The 21600-nt window shown below is 39.1% G+C and overlaps 1 protein-coding gene across 1 annotated transcript; it reads right to left on the bottom strand.

Moving 5' to 3' along the window:
• Positions 1–954: 954 nt before the first annotated feature.
• zgc:110410 (uncharacterized protein LOC553618 homolog) lies at positions 955–12026 on the bottom strand. Its single transcript, XM_061716383.1, has 11 exons — positions 11961–12026; positions 10980–11074; positions 9439–9607; positions 9117–9195; positions 8638–8691; positions 6222–6309; positions 6077–6114; positions 5422–5509; positions 2535–2624; positions 1919–1966; positions 955–1368 (listed from the first exon to the last, which is right to left on the bottom strand). The coding sequence occupies exons 2-11, from the start codon at positions 11061–11063 to the stop codon at positions 1216–1218; spliced, it is 891 nt and encodes a 296-aa protein (XP_061572367.1). The 5' UTR covers positions 11064–11074; positions 11961–12026; the 3' UTR covers positions 955–1215.
• Positions 12027–21600: the final 9574 nt, after the last annotated feature.

Below are 21600 nucleotides of genomic sequence, written 5' to 3'. Positions count from 1 at the left end.
GGAATGTGTGATATCTGTTCAGCGTGTTGAGATAAAATAATGACTTTAGGTGGCATGAGTTAGGTTGTTTGCACTTGGAGCACAGATGTTTTTGTGTCACTGTTTTAACACTAGCTACAGAATATTTAATTACAACCTGGAAAACAATCATGGATGTCAGACTGCCTGTAAAATATGTTAAGCACTCTGAGAAATTGAGCCTGAAAAGTTGTGGAGTTAAAAGATAAAACCTTATAATTGAAAGAGGGTGGAGGTTCTTTGTCACATAACTGGACTCAAATGCATCATCTGTTTGAATACACTACAGCTGTGAAAGGTTGAAATATAAAATAGGTATTTAACTGAAGAATTAATTGTCAATGACTCCTGCTGTTTAATCTTAAAAACCTACTTTGTTTTTTTCTTCCACAAACTCATTTCTGAATCCCTAAATTAACTTTTCTTTTTTCTTTTTAACCCCAGTTAACAAATAGGGCAACATTACATCTAAAAACAGGTTTTTCTTTTACAAGTGTCTTGAAGTTGTTTAACTGTGAGTGCCATATGGTTCGTGGAGCTAACTATGTTAGCTGTATTTATGTCTGCGTTTAATAGAAGAAATAACATTATTTTTCCCAGTTTGTCTAACAGGATGCTGTGCATGGGAAAGGTACATGTCTAAATGGGATTTTTTTACTTTGTCTTTCACTTATAATGTCCAGGTGATTTCTTTAAAAAAGAAAAAGACAACTTTTTGTAACTCATTGAAATTTTCTATTGTAAAGCAACTAATCCTTGAAATGCTATTTGCACTTTCATAGTCTATACTTGATACATTCCCTCTTTATATGAAAACTGTTTGACGTGTAATGCCAATAAACTGTTGAGTTTTACTTGGAGGGTGTGTGCATAATGCTGAAAACGATGCTCTTCATCACAGAGATGCTTCTGGTGAAGGATTCAGACTTCCTTGGTTCAGCCGGACACTTTTTCCAATGCGTTACATATTATAGGATACAGTAGCCGAGGTGCTCGAAGTATTTGAATAATTTAAACAATTAACACAGAGGATTTTCATGACAACAGTAAGACTTTTATATTAAATACATCAAAGACATCCATGAGAATGTAATAATACATGTCTGGAGGAAAAGCAATGAGTATTTGTTCAATATGAATATCAACTCAACACTAATTGCGTGTACAGGAAGTGATTCTGAAAGAAGGCTTGCAGGTTTATCTGCACAGGTCGATGAAATTCAGGAAGAGGAGGAACAAGTTGACGATGTCTAAATACAGGTTGAGGGCAGCAAACACGTACTCCTCAGGAGAGAATGAATACCTTCTGTGCTTCCCGCCCAGTATTAGCTGCGTGTCCATCACCAAGTACTGCAGAGAGAGGGATGAGAAGCTGTGATGACACTGACATCTGAAGACAGCACATTTGCACATCGTAAAAGACAGATGTAGTTACAGGGAAGGTATCCTAAATAAAATGGGCAGCATTATTATTATTTACTTCTAAAGACATGGGCCATACAAGTGGATATCAGAGCTGGGTCGCTGGAAACAAGCTGTAACTTGCAGCTTGTTTCCGTTCAGCTCTACATTGTAGCCACAATTTGCTCCACCAGCTGATGAGTTGGGTCACAACATTTTGCTGCGAATGCCAAAAGCACGTACACAGATGGCTGTGAAAGTGAAGCCCACCGCTGTTAAGAAAATGCATAATTGAAATCAAAGGACACCAGACCTCCAGCAACTACTGTCACAAACTGGTGGCAGACTGCTTGTCCCAGGGTTCAAAGCTTGTGTGACGTACATTCGTTTGACATTAAACCGTCTTTGATGTTAGTTTATTTTTCTTTTCAAATGTCAAATTTATAATTTTGTTTTGGATGCAAAGTGTTGCAGACAAGGTTGGTTTGAGTGCACTTACAAAAGAAAACAGCAGGGTTCCCAGGGAGGCATACGCGATGTAAGCAAACTGGGAGAAGAAGAAAAAAACATAAAATGAGCAGAGCAAAATAAGTGACTGTGCCTTTGTGATTATTTCTTTGAGAAAAACAGGCTAACTATGTCTTCTTTCTTTTTCACTGTTTAAAATGTAATGTTGGTCTGTCTTAAAAACGGTACTGTGCAGTAGTCACGACAATCCAGCATCATCTTTTAACTTAGAACAAAAAAAAAAAACTAAACAAAAAGAGGACATGCATCTCTTTCCCGCTCTAGTTGTTTCAAAGAGTAATTATGACGGTCTCCATTGAAAAGAAGAAAAAGGAAATCATAATTATGTGTTATTTATAACACTGGTAGCTGCTTAAGCCTTCAATACGGATCAGTGCGAATTAAAATGCATCAGTCTGATATCACGGTGACTTCTGGGAGGTTTAAAAGCGCATATGCTCTTCTTTACAGTCTACTCGGCTCACAGGTCAGTTGCTGTACACTGGGGGGGCAGATAAAAGCTGCGAGGCTAAGCATACCGTGCACCTCTGAATGCAGTGAAGTCTCTCACTGCAAACTTGTGTAAACAGGGCGGCAACTTGATTTACCTGTGATCGGATGATTGCACAAAGCAGTGCGAATGAAAGCATGGACCAGCCTAATGCCCAAAGCATACCACCTACTGCGGTGAAGTCCCACTGGTGTAAAAAAGAAAAAGAAAAAAAAGATGGTTAGAGAAGAGAAAGAGACTTTGATGAGCCTGTCAAACAGAGATCTGTGCACAGAACATTTATCATTTACACTCAGCCGTCTGCATTGCAGCTGTGCTGTGAAGCTTCAGATTATAAAACAAGTTTGAAAAAAAATCCTTAAAGGTTCATGATGTATTGATGCTCAATGATTAATCAACGTCTTGTGACAGCAGTGAAGGGGAGGGGAGATGAGTTGGCCTTTTGGCCTGCGTGCCCTTTTCAAATTGACAGAAGAAAAAAAAAATGGCTCTAAAACAGAACACTGATCGTTGGAGGATCTATGAGCTGAACATGCAAGATGGTCTGTATGACATTTATATCAGAGCGTCAGTGATAAAAAGCCTCGGCAAAGGTGTGAGCTGCAGAGCAAGAGCTGCTGGAGACGGCAAGATGAAGTAAAAACTGAACTGTTTGACCTGATGGACACTGAGCCAGCAGCAGGACGGCCACTCGCAGCACAGCGTTTAACTTCATATGCTTGTCATTTAAAACTGTAAACCTGTACGCCGTAGTACAGATGGATAGCCAGAAACATCCAAAACCAAGTACACTGAGAATAATAATCCTTAAACACGTACTTGTTTTGTAGTAAGAGCAAGAAATATAGTCTTATAGATCATTAATATGTTACTTTCAAAATGCCAGACTATTTAGATGCAGATAAAAAAATAAAGGACTACGTACATTTAGTAAGGGCCAACATCAGTTTCATTTTCCGCGTGCGTGCATGCGTGCGCTGCCATTATTTGAATGAATTAATTTTTTATGTAGTGAGTCTTTATTATGTTAACCAAGTGATACCTCAAAGAAAGCTTAATACATATTAATTCATCCTGGAGACGCATTGTGCTATTGAAAATACTACGAGAATTGCATCATTATTGAGTACTTCTTACCCAACAATCCCACAAATATGCTTTTGCTGGTTAAATTATTTGGTTTTTTTTTCTCCTCTCCCCTGTTCTGTGGGCCACCCCAGAAACTACCTTCTGGTGTAGAGTCTTATAACGTGCAAACATTTTACCGTTTTATAAATATTTAGTGTTGAACTGATATACCCGACCCATTGAAATCAATAATGAGCCTCCAAGGAACTAATTTCTGAGAAAATGTCAGAAATGTTTTCCTTGAACCGCCTGCTGTTCGTATGAATTAAACTCAAGAACACAAGAAAAACGTTTTCATGGTTCCTCTTTATAAACTATATGATGGTGCTGCTTTATAAACTGAGACGAGATCGCTTTCAGTTTAAGTTTTGTTTAGGAGCCAAGTAGCTGTTGATACTAGTATTTTGATCAATTGTTATTTAAAAACATGTAAACTCAAGAAAACTCCAGTTGTCAATTGTTCAGTGTTTGTGAATAACTTGCTGAACAGGCATCACTTGTATCAGGGGGAACCTTTTTAAGGTCTAATTTTGTTTGGTTTATGGGACAATGAATTGAAACAGTATTGCTGTTCCACAAAATGAAAAGGTCTGTAAAAGAAAAAAAGGGGAAATAAAAAGGTGTAATGGAAGACTAAAAGTGGAAATGTGGAGCTGAACAGACAAATACTAAAGTGGTATCTATCAAGTGTAAATTGAGACATAACAATTATATAAACACGATGCAAATCACACTGTGTATTTGGGTGCAGCATCACTATCTAGCCACAGTGATTGTCTGAAACTGATATATAATAGTATACTAGTTTGTGAGGCATTTATTATGAGTTTTATAATCACTCAGTGGACAACTGTCCATTAGGTTCACTTGGTGGGGGGTGTTTGATTTTCCAAGGCTGTATAAAAATGTGTTTTAGTACTATTTTTCCATCACGCTGGGATGCAGAATACATTAAAGCAGAAAATTCTTGACACAGAGAGATTGTGCAGCCTTTTCTCTAGATATGTCAAGCCTTGTTAGTTTGTCTGACAGGGTTATTGGATGCAAAGACAAGGGGACATATCTATATATATATATATATATATATATATATATATATATATATATATACGACAGATTTATGAGTTTATGGCAAACCTTAGTTTTTCAGCTTAAGAAACTCTGAGGATGCTGAGAACTCCCCCAGTTCTCAAAAAATTGGAAACTGTCTCACTTTTTGAGTCAGTGAGTCAGTCCCTACTGGTCATTTGAGGAACTGCAGTTTTTCCAACTTTGGGATGGACTTTTTTAAATTTTTTTTTAAACTGGTGCTTTCTTCTTGTCATAAACAGTTTGGATGCAGCATCCTTATGTGTGCTCCTTCATGAATTCCTCTTTATCCTCCTATGAATTTATCAGTTCCCCTTTGTTGCCACTCCTATCATTCATATCATACAAGTCATGGCAAAAACAGAGTGAAAGAGAAGAGGGGTGACTTTGCAAATAGCCACAGCTCCACATCATTTCTGAACTCATAATCTGCAGTAAAAGCTTCAGCTCAGGGAGGTTTAAGTCTGTCTGACCAGTCGACGTGAGGCATTAATATGACTGACATAAACCCTGATCTCAGCAATAATCACAGCTTTGCCAGGACAGCAATCCCATCACACAGTTTTAAACCTTTTGCTGGTGCTTGCAGCAAGCCCGGCATGAGAAAGCCCGGCCAGCAGCTCAGCTTAACACGTTCCAATTGACTGCACAGGAAACACATCTCAGCATACGGACATTTACCACACACTGCCAAGTCACTGCAGTTTATAAAATTTCACTTTTGGCTGCGCGGCAACCAGGAGCTCAAAGCGAGACAGTGATCTTACCTTTGACTGCATAGCAAACAGACTCATGCCAAAGGAAACAACCGCTGTTGCACCCACGGCCCACATGACTGCTTCTGCATTGAAGTACCTGCAGATGGACATATCAAACACAGGTGCTGTGAGAAACACACCCCAGAGCATCATTGAACACTGGGACTCTTTTTATATAGGGTCATTAAATAGTCTGGTTTATGTTTCTCAGCCGCAGAGATGGCACAAACTCCTCCACAGGATGAGTGTTTCATGTCTGTGTTCAATTTCCTATTAATCAAGCTCCATTTCCAGCAATTTTCTCTCAAACACCTCCATTTAAATGTGCCATTGAAAGTCCACAGTGAGCTGATGACAGGGGGACATTTTGCTGAAAAGAGAGATGTATTACAGATGGAAAAAGGAGATTCATGTTTACACGGGTATGGGCACTGAGAAAATGGTTTTGAAGTATTCGTGATGCCTCAGAGATATCTTCAGCCAAAATCCCAGAAAATGGAATTCCTTGTGCTTTTTTAATGTGGTAAACCAATGATGATAGCATCTTATCTGGTTTGATGACTTGTGTGCTGGCATGGAGCATGCCATCAGATATGGATGAAATAGAGTTATTATAGTGCAAATGAGTGAGGATTAGTTTGGACTCAGCCTTTGTAGCACTCACGCTGCCACGGATCCAAGCATCAGGCCCTTTGCAACCGTCTGAGGTGGAGAGAAGAAGGGAGACGCACATAGAAAATAAATGCAAACTAAGAAGAAAAAAAACAGAATAGGTTGGTTGATGTCTGGCCGGTACTGGCTCTACTCACAAGCAGGCCCAGGGCTATAAAATTGAGGGGTACTTGACGAGCGATTCCACAGCAGGACAAGGCCAAAATGAGCACCAGCACCGTTACCCTGTTTCAAAGGGAACATGGAGAGCATCTTAATTAACTGGTTCATGAACAAAGAGAAACATTGCCCTCAATATACAGGTCTGGTTTAACTGGCAGTCTTTCAGATTGTTAAGTCATTGTGTGAATTAACATCATTTGCAAAAGTTAGAGCACCTTCTTTCAATCCTGTGTCTTTTCCGAACATTCATGAAACCCTTCCCATTCGCTGGGATCTGCTGCTAGAGCCTATCCCAGCATACCTCTTTTATTTAAAAACATGATATAAATCATCTGAACATAGGGGGTCTTAAGATTTTCACCATGTCATTATTTATTTAACAAAAACAAAGAAATCTTGTGTGCAATACTAAGACTGACTTGTTGATCCACCTTTAGCAACAAGAGCTTGAAGTAGTTTTTTCCTGCATGACTTTATTAGTCTCTCCCATCATTGTGGATGAATATTGTCCCATTCATCTTTACTACCGTATATTGTTTTAGTTCATTCCAGGTTTATTTCTTTGTCCTTGGATGGAGGTCTGGACTTTGACGACTCCATACCAAAACCCTGGTTCTTCTGTTTTTCATCCATTTTAATGTAGGTTTGCTGGTGTGCTTTGGATCATTGTCCTGTTTTATGATTTAAATCTACCTGACTGTCAGACAGATGGCCTTGCGTTTGACTGGATGATGAACTGGTACACGGTGGAGCTCATGCTCAATTCAGAGACTGAACGCTGCCTGTGTCCCGTGGCTACATAATACGTCCAAATCATCCGCCGCCCACTCCCACCGATGCGCTTGAGTGGGGATGAGGCGTTCCTGCTGAAATATCTTGTTGTTGCCTAACGCGATGGGCATTGACAGTAAACAACTCCACTCTCAACTCATTTGCAAATTGGACATTGTTCCACAAGACTCGTGGTTTGTTCGGATTCAGTTTTGTAAACATAAATCATCCTGCTTTTATTTCTGGCAAACCCCTCCAAACAAGCCATAAGCCATACTTGTTCAGTCTCGTGATCGTGCCTCATGGACTTGATCTCAGCGAGGCGGTGGGGTCTGAGGTGTAGCTCTTTGTTTTCTTGTATTTCTCTGAGCAGTGGCTGTCTAACCTCGGGGTATATTGCTTGGATATCCCCTCCCGAGAAGATTAGCAAGCCCCTTGAAGGCTTTCCAAGGCTGAATCATGTTTCTCCCTGTAGAATGTTGAACTTCAATCAGTCTGATGATTAGCAGCATCTGGCTAAAACTTAACTTTAAACGGGACCTATTATGAGAAACACGTTTTCTCTTGCTTTAACATATATAAAGTGGTCTCCCCTCAGCCTGCCAACTCAGAGAAGGAGGAAAGCAACCAAATTCTGCAGTGTCTGTACAGCCGCCCGGATGATCCATCCAGTGTGATGTGACTTCTACGAGCCGTTCAGATTAAGCTGATTTTCGTTACGTAACCAAAATGCAAACCACGCCCACAACTAAACACCGTGTAACTGCATGCGAACGTCCGACTATCGCGTAGCACTGCGTGACATCGGACGCTCTCTGTCCATCTCCCTCCAGCAGCTGCCACTTTATTGAGGTTTTTGTAGTGAAATGAGGAGGTATCATAGAGATAACTTCTCATTTCAACTAACTGGATCAGGCGTTCCTCATCCGTGACTGTTTCCTACAGCACTTTCAACTGGCTTTCAACGCGAATGACAGGAAGAAAATAGAAGCAGGACGTCCGACAAATGTTCAGCTCAAAACGGCACGCCGCGTCTCGCTGCATTGCTGCGGCCAGTAAGGACAGTTCAATAGAAAATAAAGCAATGGAATTGATTTTGTTGCTGATGCTCGCTCGCAACGCATGCAGTTAGGACACGGTGTAATAACTCCGCCGGCCGGAGCTTCTGCCATTTTTTCGTAGCGGTGTATCACGTCATTCAGGCAGCCAATCAGCACCGAGCCTCATTATCATAGCCCCGCCCACTCAGAATCCCTCATAGATAATGAGGTTAGAGAATGGGATGATAAAGACATGGTTTAGAGGCTGAATTTCTAATTTATTTAGCAAAAACAATCAAAAGCTTGTTTTTAAGACATTCAAGGCCTGTTTAAAATAGGTATTAGTTACCATAATAGGTCCCCTTTAACCCTCTTAAATCCTATGGTAGCAGTAAAGAGGTGCTTAGTATTGCTCACTTTAACACAGCTGTTGTTGTACGTAAAACGGTGAAGTTGTCCAATACTAAGATGCACTACGATCAAAAGATGTAAAGAAAAACAGTGGGAAAACTAACACATGATTTTATTTCTATTTTAATTCCCTCATGCAACATTTTAGAGGCCACATTTATACACTCACATCATGGCGTAGGTGAACCAGTAGGTCTGCAGAACCCATATCCTGAGCGTGTCCCTGTTATTTGATGGACAAAGAGAGGGAGAGATTGAGATAGTAATAGAGGTGTTTAATAGAGCCAAACATTTATTTGATAGATGTGTAGAATAATTTTATTAAATATTAATGTCAGAGAGAAAATTGTACACATGGGAGCTGAACACAATTTATGAAAAGAAATGAATGTAGTTGCAAAATACTGCATCTACTGCATCTATTATGGGAAGGAGAGAGAACGTTCAAATGAATGTGATCTAAACTATAACGTGCTTTCCTTCTTCCATGTTGTATATTTCAGAAAGTAAAGGGGATGCTAAGACGTGGCTGGTGGCAACTCTAATATTGCTATTCTGTGTGACGGGCGCTTGCTCAAGCTGACAGGGTAGGTGACACGGAGGCCTCCTTATCTGAGAGAGATGCCTCCGTGTGTGATGGTGTCTCACCAGTAAAGAAAAGCACAGATGATCCCCAAAGTGAGCAGCAGCTGTATCATCAGGGTCAGGTAGACTTTCCTTATGAAACCTGATGAAAAATAAAAACCAGATAGGTTCACAGACAGAGAGGCAGGAGTCGTGCACACGTCCGGGACTCTTCGCGGTGGCATTCACAGAACCACATGCCTGCCATGTGAATGACTTTGCGTGGTTTTTCAATTCCAAATCAATTTAGAAAACACCCCACTGCCAATAGGGGAGAAACTTCTGTGTAACAACATCCACTTTTCAAAAACATTTGTTTTTCCCACCTTTTGGTTGTAGTGCTCACCTCTTCGTATTGCAGCATCACTGAAGACGTTCTCCTCTGAGTCGTAAGAGTAAGCAGACGGAGGCTGGTCGTACTGCTGGTTCATTTCCCCTGCTCCCGAGCCCCCGGGACCGGCCATGTTGTCGTAGCTGCCTGGAGGCGAGACCACGGCAATGCCGCCCTTCCCAACCTGACACATCCACGAGAGAAGCAACACGCCACCTTTCCATGTTAGTCCAGAAACATGACTTTTTCGGGTGAGTTAATAAAATGAGCAAATCGTCCTTATGAAAGTGTATGTAGTCACTTTATAATATCTTCAATATCGAGGGTCGAAGAACATAACCTCCTATCTGAAAATTTCACTTTTTTGGGAAAACACAAAAAACTGTGTTGTTTTGTTGTAGAATGCAACATTTTTTTTAAGGATACCTCTATATGGGTGGAAATGACGTACAGACAGGCTAGGGTTGCCACCTTTCAGAAATAGAAATAAGGGATGCCCTGATTTCAACAGCGCAGGAGCCAAAAAAAAGCCCCAAAACTTCTAAACTGAATAAAAATGTGTTTATTTTATATGAAAAAACAAAATGCTTTGATTTAAAGTTAAAAGTGCTTTAATAGCATTGACTGTACAGACAGCCAACCATATAGCAGCTGAAATAGCCTCCTATGCTACGTATGTCCATATCAGCCCAGATGTAATATAGCCTACAGGTGAAGAATATGGTGTAAAAGTTAATTTATTTCAATAATTCAACTAGAATATGGTGTAAAAGTTAACTTATTTCAATAATTCAACTAGAATATGGTGTAAAAGTTAATTTATTTCAATAATTCAACTAGAATATGGTGTAAAAGTTAATTTATTTCAATAATTCAACTAGAAAATGGTGTAAAAGTTAACTAATTTCAATAATTCAACTAGAATATGGTGTAAAAGTTAATTTATTTCAATAATTCAACTAGAATATTGTGTAAAAGTTAATTTATTTCAATAATTCAACTAGAATATGGTGTAAAAGTTAATTTATTTCAATAATTCAACTAGAATATGGTGTAAAAGTAAATTTATTTCAATAATTCAACCAGAATATGCTGTAAAAGTAAATTTATTTCAATAATTCAACTAGAATATGGTGTAAAAGTTACTTATTTCAATAATTCAACTAGAATTTGGTGTAAAGGTTAATTTATTTCAATAATTCAACTAGAATATGGTGTAAAAGTTAATGAAAATACGGTACAAATCGCGTCCCGTATTAGTTCAATACGGGACGCAACATGTTTTTCTCAAATAAAGGACAATTCCGTATTTTACGGGACGGGTGGCAACCCTAAGACAAGCTGATTAGGTGCAGCCCACCTTGTGATGTCATCTAAAGTGAAAAACACCAGTCAGACAATTTTGCAGATAGGTTATGTTCTTCGGCCCTCGATATACTTTTATGGTTGTCCTATGTTCAAAAGGTCAATCGTTTCATTAAGTCCACAATGAAGAGAGGAAGGAGTGATATTAGCTCACTTCCTTATTCCTCAAATGTTTAATCAAAGCTACACACCTGGTAAGTCATCCCGGACTGAGGGCTGTAGGGAGGAGGATGAAGTTCACAATCCTCATGTCTGCGGCCCTTGGACTGCTCCATCTCAAGAAAAGCTGGCAAATCTTTTCATCAGTTAATGTGCAAAACTGACATGACAATAAACATCACTCATGCAAGTACGTTTTGGTCACGTCCGAGGCACAGATGCATCATATCGCAAATTCATCAGTGATGGTAAACTGGCAAATGGAGCAATGTCAGTGGGGAACAAATAAATGGGTGATTACAAAATGATGCATCACACAAACAAACGACCATCCATGACTAACATCCATAATTATGGCCTTAAAGCTTAATTGACTTTGGTTGTATGTATATTAAATGGCCAGATAGATGTAACTGATCTCAGAGGAAACGCAGCTGTCATCACGCAGGACACGAAGACGATAGACTCAGGAATTCTGTTTTATAAAATGTAAAGAAGTGAAGAAAAAACATATTCCCTGGTTGTCCCTGGTTGTAATCAATCATTCATGGGATGAAGTCATAATTAGCTCCACGATAATCAGTCCTCCATGATGTTAAATAACAGTAAAACAATGATTGCTCTGGATAAAAAGAAGTTCAAGAGCATATAAGGCGGTTTTAAATCAACATCAGCACTGCGTGTAAATCCATCCTTTGATTTAATGAATGACACCATTGCCTCATGTAATATCTCTGATTAGTGAAGACATTTGCATTCATGGCAGTAATTAATCATTTCGTTTCCCAGTCCAACTTCAAAACCTTAAAGCTCCAACGCAGGAAGAACGGTGAAAGTATGTACGATAAGAATTGATGCAACAGCATTAACCTGAAAATCCTTTCCATAATCTGAGGACAGACATGCCTCCTATGTAATAAGAGTCTTGTGTATGTAATTTCTCCAGAAACTAGCTGTTTGATTTGAGTCTTTTCACAGAAACCACAACTCCGGTACATTGTAATGTGTCTTACCTCTGCTGTGACGGTCAGGATTCTGCTCTTCCTGTATGCGTTGGTTCCCCTTCAGGGCAAAGTCTACCTGCTATCAGCTGGTTCCCACAGAGACAGGACTTTAGCTCCCTGCTGGGAAGCGGATGCTTCCTGCATTGGGCTCAATGGGACATTCAGATGAAGTTCAGAAAATATCATTAAACCAACAATGCTTGCAGTTTGTCAGAGCAAATTGTGTCTTTACTTTATATATCCCACCAACAAGGATACTCTTAAGCCTTTAAGATATCTTATTATTCATGTATTTCCAACACTTTAACAAGAGGCTGTTTTAAATTTCAATTTCCTGTTGTGATACATCATTATCCTGTTTTAGAAGATAAGCCTGTACTTCACTCTACAAATGGGAAAAAGCAACACAATGATACCCTGTGAGATCCCTGGAGTCACGTAGCCTCTCCGCCTCATCCCAGTTACACATTGACAGCACTCTGTACATGGACGCCATCCAGAAACAAAGAGACGGATGAATGATGCACGTCTTAAGTCTAGGCTTTGATAAGGGATTAGAGATACTGGGCCACGCCAAGTAGGAAGAAAAAGGCTGAAAACCTAAAGACATAAAGAAACAATGTATGCAGAAAATACATGAAATGATTTAGGTCAATACGGTCTTAATCCTTCGACAAAGAGCCAGTAAATGGGCTATATTAAGGAATCAAACCATGAATCAGAAAGCAGCCCGAGGTAAACCTTTTTCTCCTAAAAACTCAAGTAAATTATGATTTATACTTTCGCCTTGACTACATATACAGTAATTACACACACTTAAAAAGTTAAAGTGATCACAGATGAACATAACAATTAACTTCTCGATGGTGTCCCATCTTCAAGTATCCAACAGATCTGTAGGTTAAAATCTCGACCTGAATTTTCACTTTGACAAACAATGTTCAAAAACTGCTAAATAATGTGTGTATGTTTCAAATGAGTTTCGGTTTGCTGATTACACAGAAGCTGCTGTATTTATACATCCAGCGAACACTAGGGGGCAGTATTCTCCTGCGCTTCCTCGACTAATTGCAGTGATTTGGTTGTGACTTCTCACACTGTCGCCTCCCAGTCCCCACCCACCCATCCATCCATCCATCCACCCATCCATCCACCCATCCATCCACCCATCCATCCACCAGGCAGCATCAAATCCCCCAGAGAGCCCTCTTAAACGAACGGCCTCTTCATCTTATCTGATGGATCAAATTCTTCACTTCTGTCACCCACATGTGACATTTGTGTTTCTTAACACAAAGTGCTGTAAAAAATAACAGGAAACATTGTCTTCCTGTGTTTAGACAACAGTAACAAAAAAAAAATTGATTAAAAACAACAAGGGAATAAAGACTTAACAGCATGGAAATCACATTTCGAAAGCAAAGACACCTGCAAACGGTGATTCTCACATTGTTCTCCGCCGACTGGAGAGCCAGTCCACACGTGGGCTTGATTTATAGTGCCTGCTCAAATCTGACGAACCTGCTACCCATCTATTCATCAGATTGGCCGGATTTAAACGGGAAAGCACAAACAAACAGAGTCACATTTGAGCAGGCAGCTGAAATCAAGCCTGTGTTGACAAACTGTGGGGCCAAATTTCAAATGCATCAGATTACCTGGTCCCTTTGCAAACGAGAGCAGCACATAAGAACTGCTGAAGCAGGATGTGTGAAGACCAGAGAGCCGTGATGGATGGAGATCTATCTATCTATCTATCTATCTATCTATCTATCTATCTATCTATCTATCTATCTATCTATCTATCTATCTATCTATCTATCTATCTATCTATCTATCTATCTATCTATCTATCTATCTATCTATCTATCTATCTATCTATCTATCTATCTATCTATCTATCTATCTATCTATCTATCTATCTATCTATCTATCTATCTATCTATCTATCTATCTATCTATCTATCTATCTATCTATCTATCTATCTATCTATCTATCTATCTCTGTAAAGAAAGGGGGAAGAAGACGAGGCAGAAAAAAATGTAAGAAAAACCCTGTTTGGATGCGTAGTGACAGGCCTGTTTTGTCTGCTGTGATGCTCTGGGGCTTTTGGGACGGCGGACCAGGGAGGGGGGTGTCCTGGTGTCACTGGAGAAAGTGAGATGTAGCCACTGTGCGAGTCTCCTTTTCTGCTTTTGCATGCAGTTGTGAGTAACATTTTCCCAGATGGCAAAACCACAAGAAGGTTTATTTTAGGAATGAAATGATGGTTTGTGTAGTCTCAGTGAGCTCCGCGCTCAGGTTTTAGTTTCTGTGCTACTAGATGCTCCTGTGTTTCTAATTTAAAACCCTTTCCGGAGCTGCTGGTGTACACCTCCTAAATCAGAAAAACAGAAAATGCAAATCAGAAATAAACACTGTGATTTTGACATTTACTTATATCTTTGCAAACAGTATGAACCCAATATATTTCATGGGTTTTTTTTTTTCGTGTCAACTTATTTCTTTGGATCTGCAACCCATTATAAAAAGAAACTCAAGAGCACACAAGGCAGGACTGTTTGTAAATCCGTCCGTGGTATACTGAAGGACTCCACTCACCTCCTGTAATATCTCTACTAAGTGCACTCAAGCCTTCACCCCTTCGTAATGATACCATTCCTTCCTACAACACTTAAAAGCCAGTCTGTCGTCCATTGTTATTTTGTGGCATCTTTCTCGCAGACACATCTTACAGAACTGTCATAAGTACTTTTTCTTTTCCATTTCGAAATTTGTCATCCTTTCTTTATTGCAGGCAGGTCAGGACTCGCACCTTCTTCTGCATCAGCCGTGCCTTTTTAATGTGTGCAGAATGTATTTTTGCATTGTTGTCTTGAGGGAGCATATGTTGATCTAGGGTGTCAGTGGTCTTTAAATCCATGTATACTTCTATGGTGCTGGCATGAGAGGAAGATGGGTACGCGTTGTCAATATCATCCCAACGTTTCTCCCATTTGGGCTCGTAGAACTTTCATCTGGATGAATAGCTGATGAGAAACTTCAGTGGCTCACATGACACAGTTGTAGGGTCCGTGTTCCTGCAAATAAAGGGACCCTGCACTGATTTACATTTAATCATATATTCTGCTCCAGCTTTGTGGCGTTCGGCGCATTATTTCGGTCCATCAGGACAATGTTTGGACTGACTATGAGGGCCGAATCAGCAGTGCATCGGTTTTAGAATAAACAACATTATCTTGTTAAGCAAATGAGTGCAATTCAAAAGACTCAACTGCAGTTTAACAAACTAAATGGACATAATTAAGTGAATAAATGACTGTTATCCATTGTTGATTTAATATATTGCATTATTGTGGCAGCGAGTGCAGATGAATTCATCCTTATTAGAGTCAGAGTTTACATTAGTTATGCCTACCATGAGCACTCCATTACTGAATTATAAATAATCTCGGGGAAACATCCGCCTAAACATATTCAACAAAGAGCTTAATCAATTATCATCAACTATGCAGTAGACATAGTTAAACAGCATTCACTTAAATTAAGTTATTTTGTTTCAAGACTCTGCAATAGATTGTTTAAAAAAAAAAAAAAAACCCTATTAAAAGGAAATGTGGACATCTACTCTGATATCACTTCAGGACTGTGAACTAGATCAGCTCATGTATCCAGTCATGAATAATCATATTACAGTGAGATACTTAAAATTGCACATGTCGTCAATTAAATCAGTGTGTAAATTGAGAAAACTCAGCTTTTTTGAAAATGTCCTAAGGGATTTGATTTCAAACCGAAACACACACATACCTTAGGGTACATGGAAAACCCATCTGTCTGAGCAGATTGAGAGTCATTTTAAACCTCGATGATCTCGCTCAAAGCTGCTTAGCATTTCTTTTTATTTATTTATTTTTTAGCACTTCTCGCCCTCTCCAAACTGTATAGAAATCAGGCGAGCATACATTCGTGAATTAAGAATCCATTACGCTTTTCTTTATTTTCATACTGTATAACGTGACAATGTCGGAAGTTCGTGTAAAATGTGACCAGAACCTCAAATAACGAGGTAAACGTGCAAAATGAATCCCTGTGAGCCGAGAGCTCTGGCTTCACACTGCTGTGAGGACAAATGTCTGTTCTCTCGTCACAGTTTTTTTTGTGACATGCTCATCTTCTCCATGCACGGCACTGTCATGAGGTCAAACTACAATCTTCTTGGTAAATTAACCGCAACAGATGCACAGAAAAGAGAGGTGCACAGTCAGTCTCCGTCTCTCTCTGTCCCCATAGTGAGTATTCAACTACTATTTTTTTCTCCAAAAAGTGGTTGCTTCGCTGATAAACAACAAGGAGAGCTGAGGAGTAAGGGAAGTTTGAGCAGAGCTGTTTTTTATTTATTTGATAACAGTAACTAATGGATTTCTCTCCACTTATGCCAAATAAAGCTCCATCCGCTCTTTGTGTCCATCTAATATTGTGACCGTAGCAGTTCAGAGTTGTGTAGAGTTGAAATTGATACCTAAGTATTACTATGCCTGAGAGAACGAACTGAAGCGCTGCGAAAAGGTGAAGTATAAATAAAGACTTTCAGTGCTGTTGTAGTAGAGCCCCAGAATACAAATCCAGAGTTGGAAACATGTTCCAGAAGCTACTCTTTGTGCTAAATTTATCAAGGTAACGACATCGGGAGCCTGTTGTCATCTCAGTGCCTGCAACCTGTCACAAACAGCGACCCTGAAAATAATCGATTCAACAGTCACAGTCAAACTCTTTAATACTCTGTTGGACCACTTTTAGCTTTGATTGCTGCACACATATGCCATGCCATCATTTCTATGATGCTAACTTTGGCCACTGGCGTTATGATGGCGCCAGTATGTTTGGCTGGCCTTCAGTTTTGTCTCCTCAGTTTGCTGTTTTTCAACGTTTTCAGTATGGATGTCACTGCTCTCCCCATTTACAGTAGGCCTATGATATTCAAGGTCTTTTCAGCAGAAACTCTGCTAGTCAAGGACTACAGATAGAAAATTGCTTGTGGCTAACTCTGGTGCAGCCATCTTTTCAATGTACCTGCACATTGTCCTTTAAATAAATAAATAAATAAATACAAATAAATAAATAGTTTCAAATTGTGATCTAGGAGGCCAAACAACTAGCCTCTTTCCACTGCTTGCCAGTATTCCTGCATTCCTGCACAGTACATCTTGCCTCCTCCCTCGTAAGAAACGCTGGAGAAGACGGTCAGGGAAGGGAGGCAGTGTTTTGGGACGAACAAAGGCCTTGCTGTTGCTGTCTTGTGCAACCGATCCTTACCTTCTCCAGATGGGATACTGTTTCTTTTCTGCAGCCATGGGAGGTTTGCTCCAACTCAGAGGACCATGCGGATTGTTGCTCCTTCTCCACCTGCTGCAGTTCCCAATTTGTCGGTGCTGGCTGCTCCCCACCCCAGGGCTGAAGTCAGTGCCTTTCTGGCTCGCCAATTCACTTCCACCGTTGATGTTTCCTGCACTGAGTGTTCCGACACTGGCCCATCCGCAGCCATGAGTCTGCAGACCCGGTGTTTTCTGTTGCATCCTGCAGGACCAATGGCCGCAACAGACCTTATTGCCAACCAAGACGTTTCTGCTGAAGGATGTCTTCTCCTCTCATGACCTGGACTTTATGTTCCTAACTGAAACCTGGCTACATGTTGGTGAGACCTTGGTATTTGCTGAGCTTCTTCCCCCTGATTGTACTTTTTTCAGCTCGCTTAGGTCTACAGGCAAAGGTGGAGGCCTAGCCTGTGTCTGTGTCACTGAAATCTGTGAAAGTGCTTGTATTCCTGATCACCTGCCTGTTTTATTCTCTGCCACTGTCCCGTGGTCTGTTGCTGTAGCTTGTCCTCCTCCAGGCCGTCATCGCGTTATCAGTGTCATACATCACCTCAGTTCCCTGTGGTTTGCAAAGACTCAGTGCTTTCCGCTGTGGATGGATGTAGCCATCTGTATTGAGGAGCTTACTGCTCTCTTTAACTCTAAATGCACTACTATTATGGATTGCATCGCACCTTTAAGAATAATTTGTCCCAAAACACACTCCAAACCCTGGATCACAGACTCTGTCGTCCTCTCAGACGCTCATGTAAGTGGGCTGAGAGAAGGTGGAAGAAGAACAGGCTGCACACCTCTTTTGAAATTCTAAGGGACTTTCTATTGGAATATATGAGAGCTGTAAAAGTTGTTAAATCTTCCTATATCTTCAAACTGGTCTCTAATAATATTCGAAAATCCAAAACTCTGTTCAGTGTTTTGAACTCCATTGTAAACCCTTATGTGGCTACTTGTCTTCTACCTACAACCATCCTCTGTAATGACTTTTTAATCTTCTTTGTTTAAAAAAGTCAGTCTGCACCTCCACTCCTTGACCCTGATCCCAGTGTTCCTCCTTTTTGCCAATTTGCTATTCAACCAGTCTGAACCCATCTCTCCATCATTGCTATCTGAAGTCATTTCTTATGTACCAAAACTGCCATAATTAAAAATAAAAGCAGAAAAAAAAAAAAAAAAAAAAAAAAAATATATATATATATATATATATATATATATATATATATATATACGGTATATATACATATATATATACCGTATATATATGTACCGTATATATATATATATATATATATATATATATATATACGGTATATATACATATATATATATACCGTATATATATATGTACCGTATATATATATATATATATATATATATATATATATATATATATATATATATATATATATATATATATATATATATATATATATACGGTACAGACCAAAAGTTTGGACACACTTCCCCATTTGTTTGAAAGAGAAGGTGTGCCAAACATTTGGTCTGTACTGTATGTATGTATGTATGTATATATATATATATATATATATATATATATATATATATATATATATATATATATATTTTTTTTTTTTCTCCTTTTCCTTATATGTGCATCCTTGTTTTTACTTTAGCTTATGCATTTCTGCCTCATTATGCAAATTAGGAGGTTCTTGGTCCAGCTCCTCTACAATTGGTCGACAAATGGCAAGGAGCAGGATCGGGGGAAAATTTCTACTTCTACAATCTTATCCATTGTCAAACGATTGACTAATATCTAGAGATACATACATTTTTCTCTAAGATTTGTAAAAATGGTGGATGAATCAGATCATTACCTAAAGTCTTCTTCAGCAGATCCCAAATATTCTCAGTGGGGTTAAGGTCTGGACTCTGCGATAGCTGAACCATGTGTGTAAAAGGATGTGTCATGCTCTCTGAATCACCTTTCAAAATGAAACCTGCCATGGTTAACTTGTGCCATGATGGGAAAAGAAATAAAGATCTACTGAAAAGTCACTCAGTGTAATCAGCCAGTCAGCAGATCTTTTTGGGGTACACAGAGCTGCTCAACCCAGACCTGACCAACTAAAGCAACTACAGATCATAATACTCCCATCACAAGTTGTACAGTAGGAGCTAAGCATGATGGATGCATCACTTCATCTGCTGCCTGATGGAACCATCGTTCTGGAACTGGTTAAATCTGGACTCAGACCACATGACATGTTTCCATTGATCTGCTGTCCAATCTTTACACTGCTTTGCTAAGTGAAGCCTTTTATTTATTTTTAATTAGCTTCACTGATAAGTAGTTTTCTTAAAGCTATACAGCTGTCCAATCCCAAAAGCTCGAGTTCTCTTCACATTGTATCAGTTACTGTAGCGTTTAACAATCTGATGCCAGCTGAAACATATTAATGTTTCCAAAGGGAGGCTCTCACTCGTTTGCCTATTAAAATCCTAAAGTGGATGTTTTGTTTCTTTTTTCGCTTTTGCCAAGTGTTATCTATACAGCTGCCTCATAGTAAGCGTCAGTGCTTAAAACAAATTTAGTGTTATGAAAGAAAACTTCATGTTGAATTATAAACATAAAATCACCTGGCACTTTATTAGGTGGCGGGGGATTGTATGTGGTAAATAACCTGTTTTAGTGTTATTTCTCTAGAAGTAACTAGAGCAACTGCACCTGTTATCAATTGCGCAAGCATTCTTAGTTGATCACCCGCAAAACACACAACAACAGCACGCGCAAACTTTTTCAGTGCACACGCAATTTAGTACTCTTTATTTAGGATCTTAGTAAATCGGGCCCTCTGTTGGATATCTGCAGACATCCTGACCTGTGGTCCATCCTCTGACCACCTCAGTGTCTGCTGTCTACACCTGTTTATATAGTCGTCCCTATAGCACACCGACTAACCATGTATCAGTAATATGTAAAACTCTTAGTTCTCCTGCTCACAGATACTCTAGTTAATACTAATATATCTTATATTGTGTATATACCTTTGAGAATATATCTGTGATATCTCCTCTGTGTCTCTCTTTTCTCTGTTCATTCTCTCATTCTGATCTCTCTTTTCCTGCTCTCCTAAAGGGGAGTTTTTCTTTCCCACTGTTTGGCTTAAGGTTTTCTCCCTCTAGGGGAGTTTTTACCTGCCACTTTTTATGTAATATTCCTCGGGGTCATGTTCTGGGTCTCTGGAAAGTGCCTAGAGACAACTTGTGTTGTAATAGATCCTATATACACAAAATTTAATTGAATTTAAAGGCAGCTACTATTCTAATGACGATGAATATTAATTTTATAATGATTTGGTATGTGTGCAACACGGACATACAGAATAAGGAAGAAAATAATCAATGTTGACAATTGCTCTGAACTTGAAAGGGTATGATGAAACTACAGCCTATATGTGACTTGGCAGCATGTTTCCAGTTTGTCAGGCTGTGCTAAGGCTTTGAAGAAACTTTCCCCCAACCCTTGTAGCATATCATCGCAATGTGTTTTGTATTCCAATCTGCACAGGAAAAAAAAATTAAAAATTCTTTGAGTAACATCCAGAGAGGAAAAAAGAAAATGGTTCATATTTTCCTATAGCCAAATTTGATAATAAAATACTGTTATGTTCAATTTCTGTATAAACACGATTAAGTGCCGAATCCATATAAAAGATCTTCACCAAGATTTCCATGATGTATTAAAAAGATTAATTACATATCTTTTAAAGATCCATTTGGGTCATCAATATGTGTGCTGAACTGAAACAAGCAGGAGAGTTTAGTGATTTGAGAATTGCTGAAACTCATGAAAACTGAGTCCCATTGGTGGCTGATTAACCTCAGAATTACATTTATTATGAGTGCTTATGTTTACATATTCCAGATTTATTGAAAAAAAGAAGCAGCAGAGTGACAAAGCTTAAAGTGAAATAAAAAGTTAACATATTGCAATCTCCTAAAATAACAAAAAAGAGTCACAATAACTTTATGACACTGCTTGAATTACTACATAGAGGGCTCTAAAGGCTATTTCAACAGAAACTGCATTTGAAAATACCACGATTCCAAATATCTCTATTCAAATGTAGTCATTAACCTTTGAAGCAAAGTGACTCACAAAAATAAAGCATTCAAACTTTGGTGCATAAACAATTCCCGGTATGCACATTAAGTGCTAATAAATTTGAATGACAGAGTAGAAATAGAACATGTACATAAGTGAAAAGTGAGCAGGAAACACATTGTTTGTAAGAGTGATAGAATCTACTTT

This window comes from Cololabis saira, chromosome 3, assembly GCF_033807715.1.
Source record: "Cololabis saira isolate AMF1-May2022 chromosome 3, fColSai1.1, whole genome shotgun sequence".
Taxonomy (NCBI): domain Eukaryota; kingdom Metazoa; phylum Chordata; class Actinopteri; order Beloniformes; family Belonidae; genus Cololabis; species Cololabis saira.
This window is presented reverse-complemented; position numbering and strand designations above follow the sequence as displayed.

Coding starts and splice junctions, on each gene's coding strand:
- zgc:110410 (XM_061716383.1), bottom strand. CDS start 11,063: ATGGAGCAGTCCAAGGGCCGCAGACATGAGGATTGTGAACTTCATCCT. Junction 9,196..9,438: donor TGATGCTGCAATACGAAGAG/GTGAGCACTACA, acceptor ATTTTTCATCAG/GTTTCATAAGGAAAGTCTAC. Junction 1,967..2,534: donor GTGCAATCATCCGATCACAG/GTAAATCAAGTT, acceptor TTCTTCTCCCAG/TTTGCTTACATCGCGTATGC.